The sequence below is a fragment of the Bombus impatiens genome, unplaced genomic scaffold (genome assembly GCF_000188095.3).
Source record: "Bombus impatiens unplaced genomic scaffold, BIMP_2.2 scf_0064, whole genome shotgun sequence".
Taxonomy (NCBI): Eukaryota; Metazoa; Arthropoda; class Insecta; order Hymenoptera; family Apidae; genus Bombus; species Bombus impatiens.
This window is the reverse complement of record NT_176483.1, coordinates 906,707-906,998: the sequence shown is the minus strand read 5'-3', so window position 1 is coordinate 906,998 and position 292 is coordinate 906,707. Positions and strand designations below refer to the sequence as shown.

At 60.3% G+C, this 292-nt stretch overlaps 1 protein-coding gene across 1 annotated transcript in view; it reads right to left on the bottom strand.

Annotated features, from left to right (window-relative positions):
* The window catches only part of LOC100743093 (pituitary homeobox 3), a 44,639-nt gene that overhangs the window by 280 nt on the left and 44,067 nt on the right, over positions 1–292 (bottom strand). Inside the window, 1 exon segment of the mRNA XM_033324765.1 lies at positions 1–292. This exon segment is cut by the window's right edge and continues 215 nt beyond it. Within this exon segment, the coding sequence (XP_033180656.1) occupies positions 13–292 (280 nt within the window). The 3' untranslated portion in view covers positions 1–12.

Here is a 292-nt window from a genome sequence, read left to right as displayed (position 1 = left end):
CCCCGCTTCACCTCAGACTTGGGCTCTGGCTGTAGCGTTCACGTGAGCTTCTGCGCTGCTTGGCGAGTGAGGATTCGCCTCGCCAGCGGTTGTTAGGGCGTATTGGCACGCGCTGAGCGGTCCACCGCCGACCGAAGGAGCTCTTGAACCTACTGGACTCCCAGCTGCTGAGACTGGTGTGCTGTCCATGCTGAACGAGTTGCCGCTTAGGCTGCTGTAACCGCTGCTGTGTTGCCTGGCCTTCAATCGTAACGAGGCGATGCTGGATGTCATCGCGGTACAGCTTTCCGGA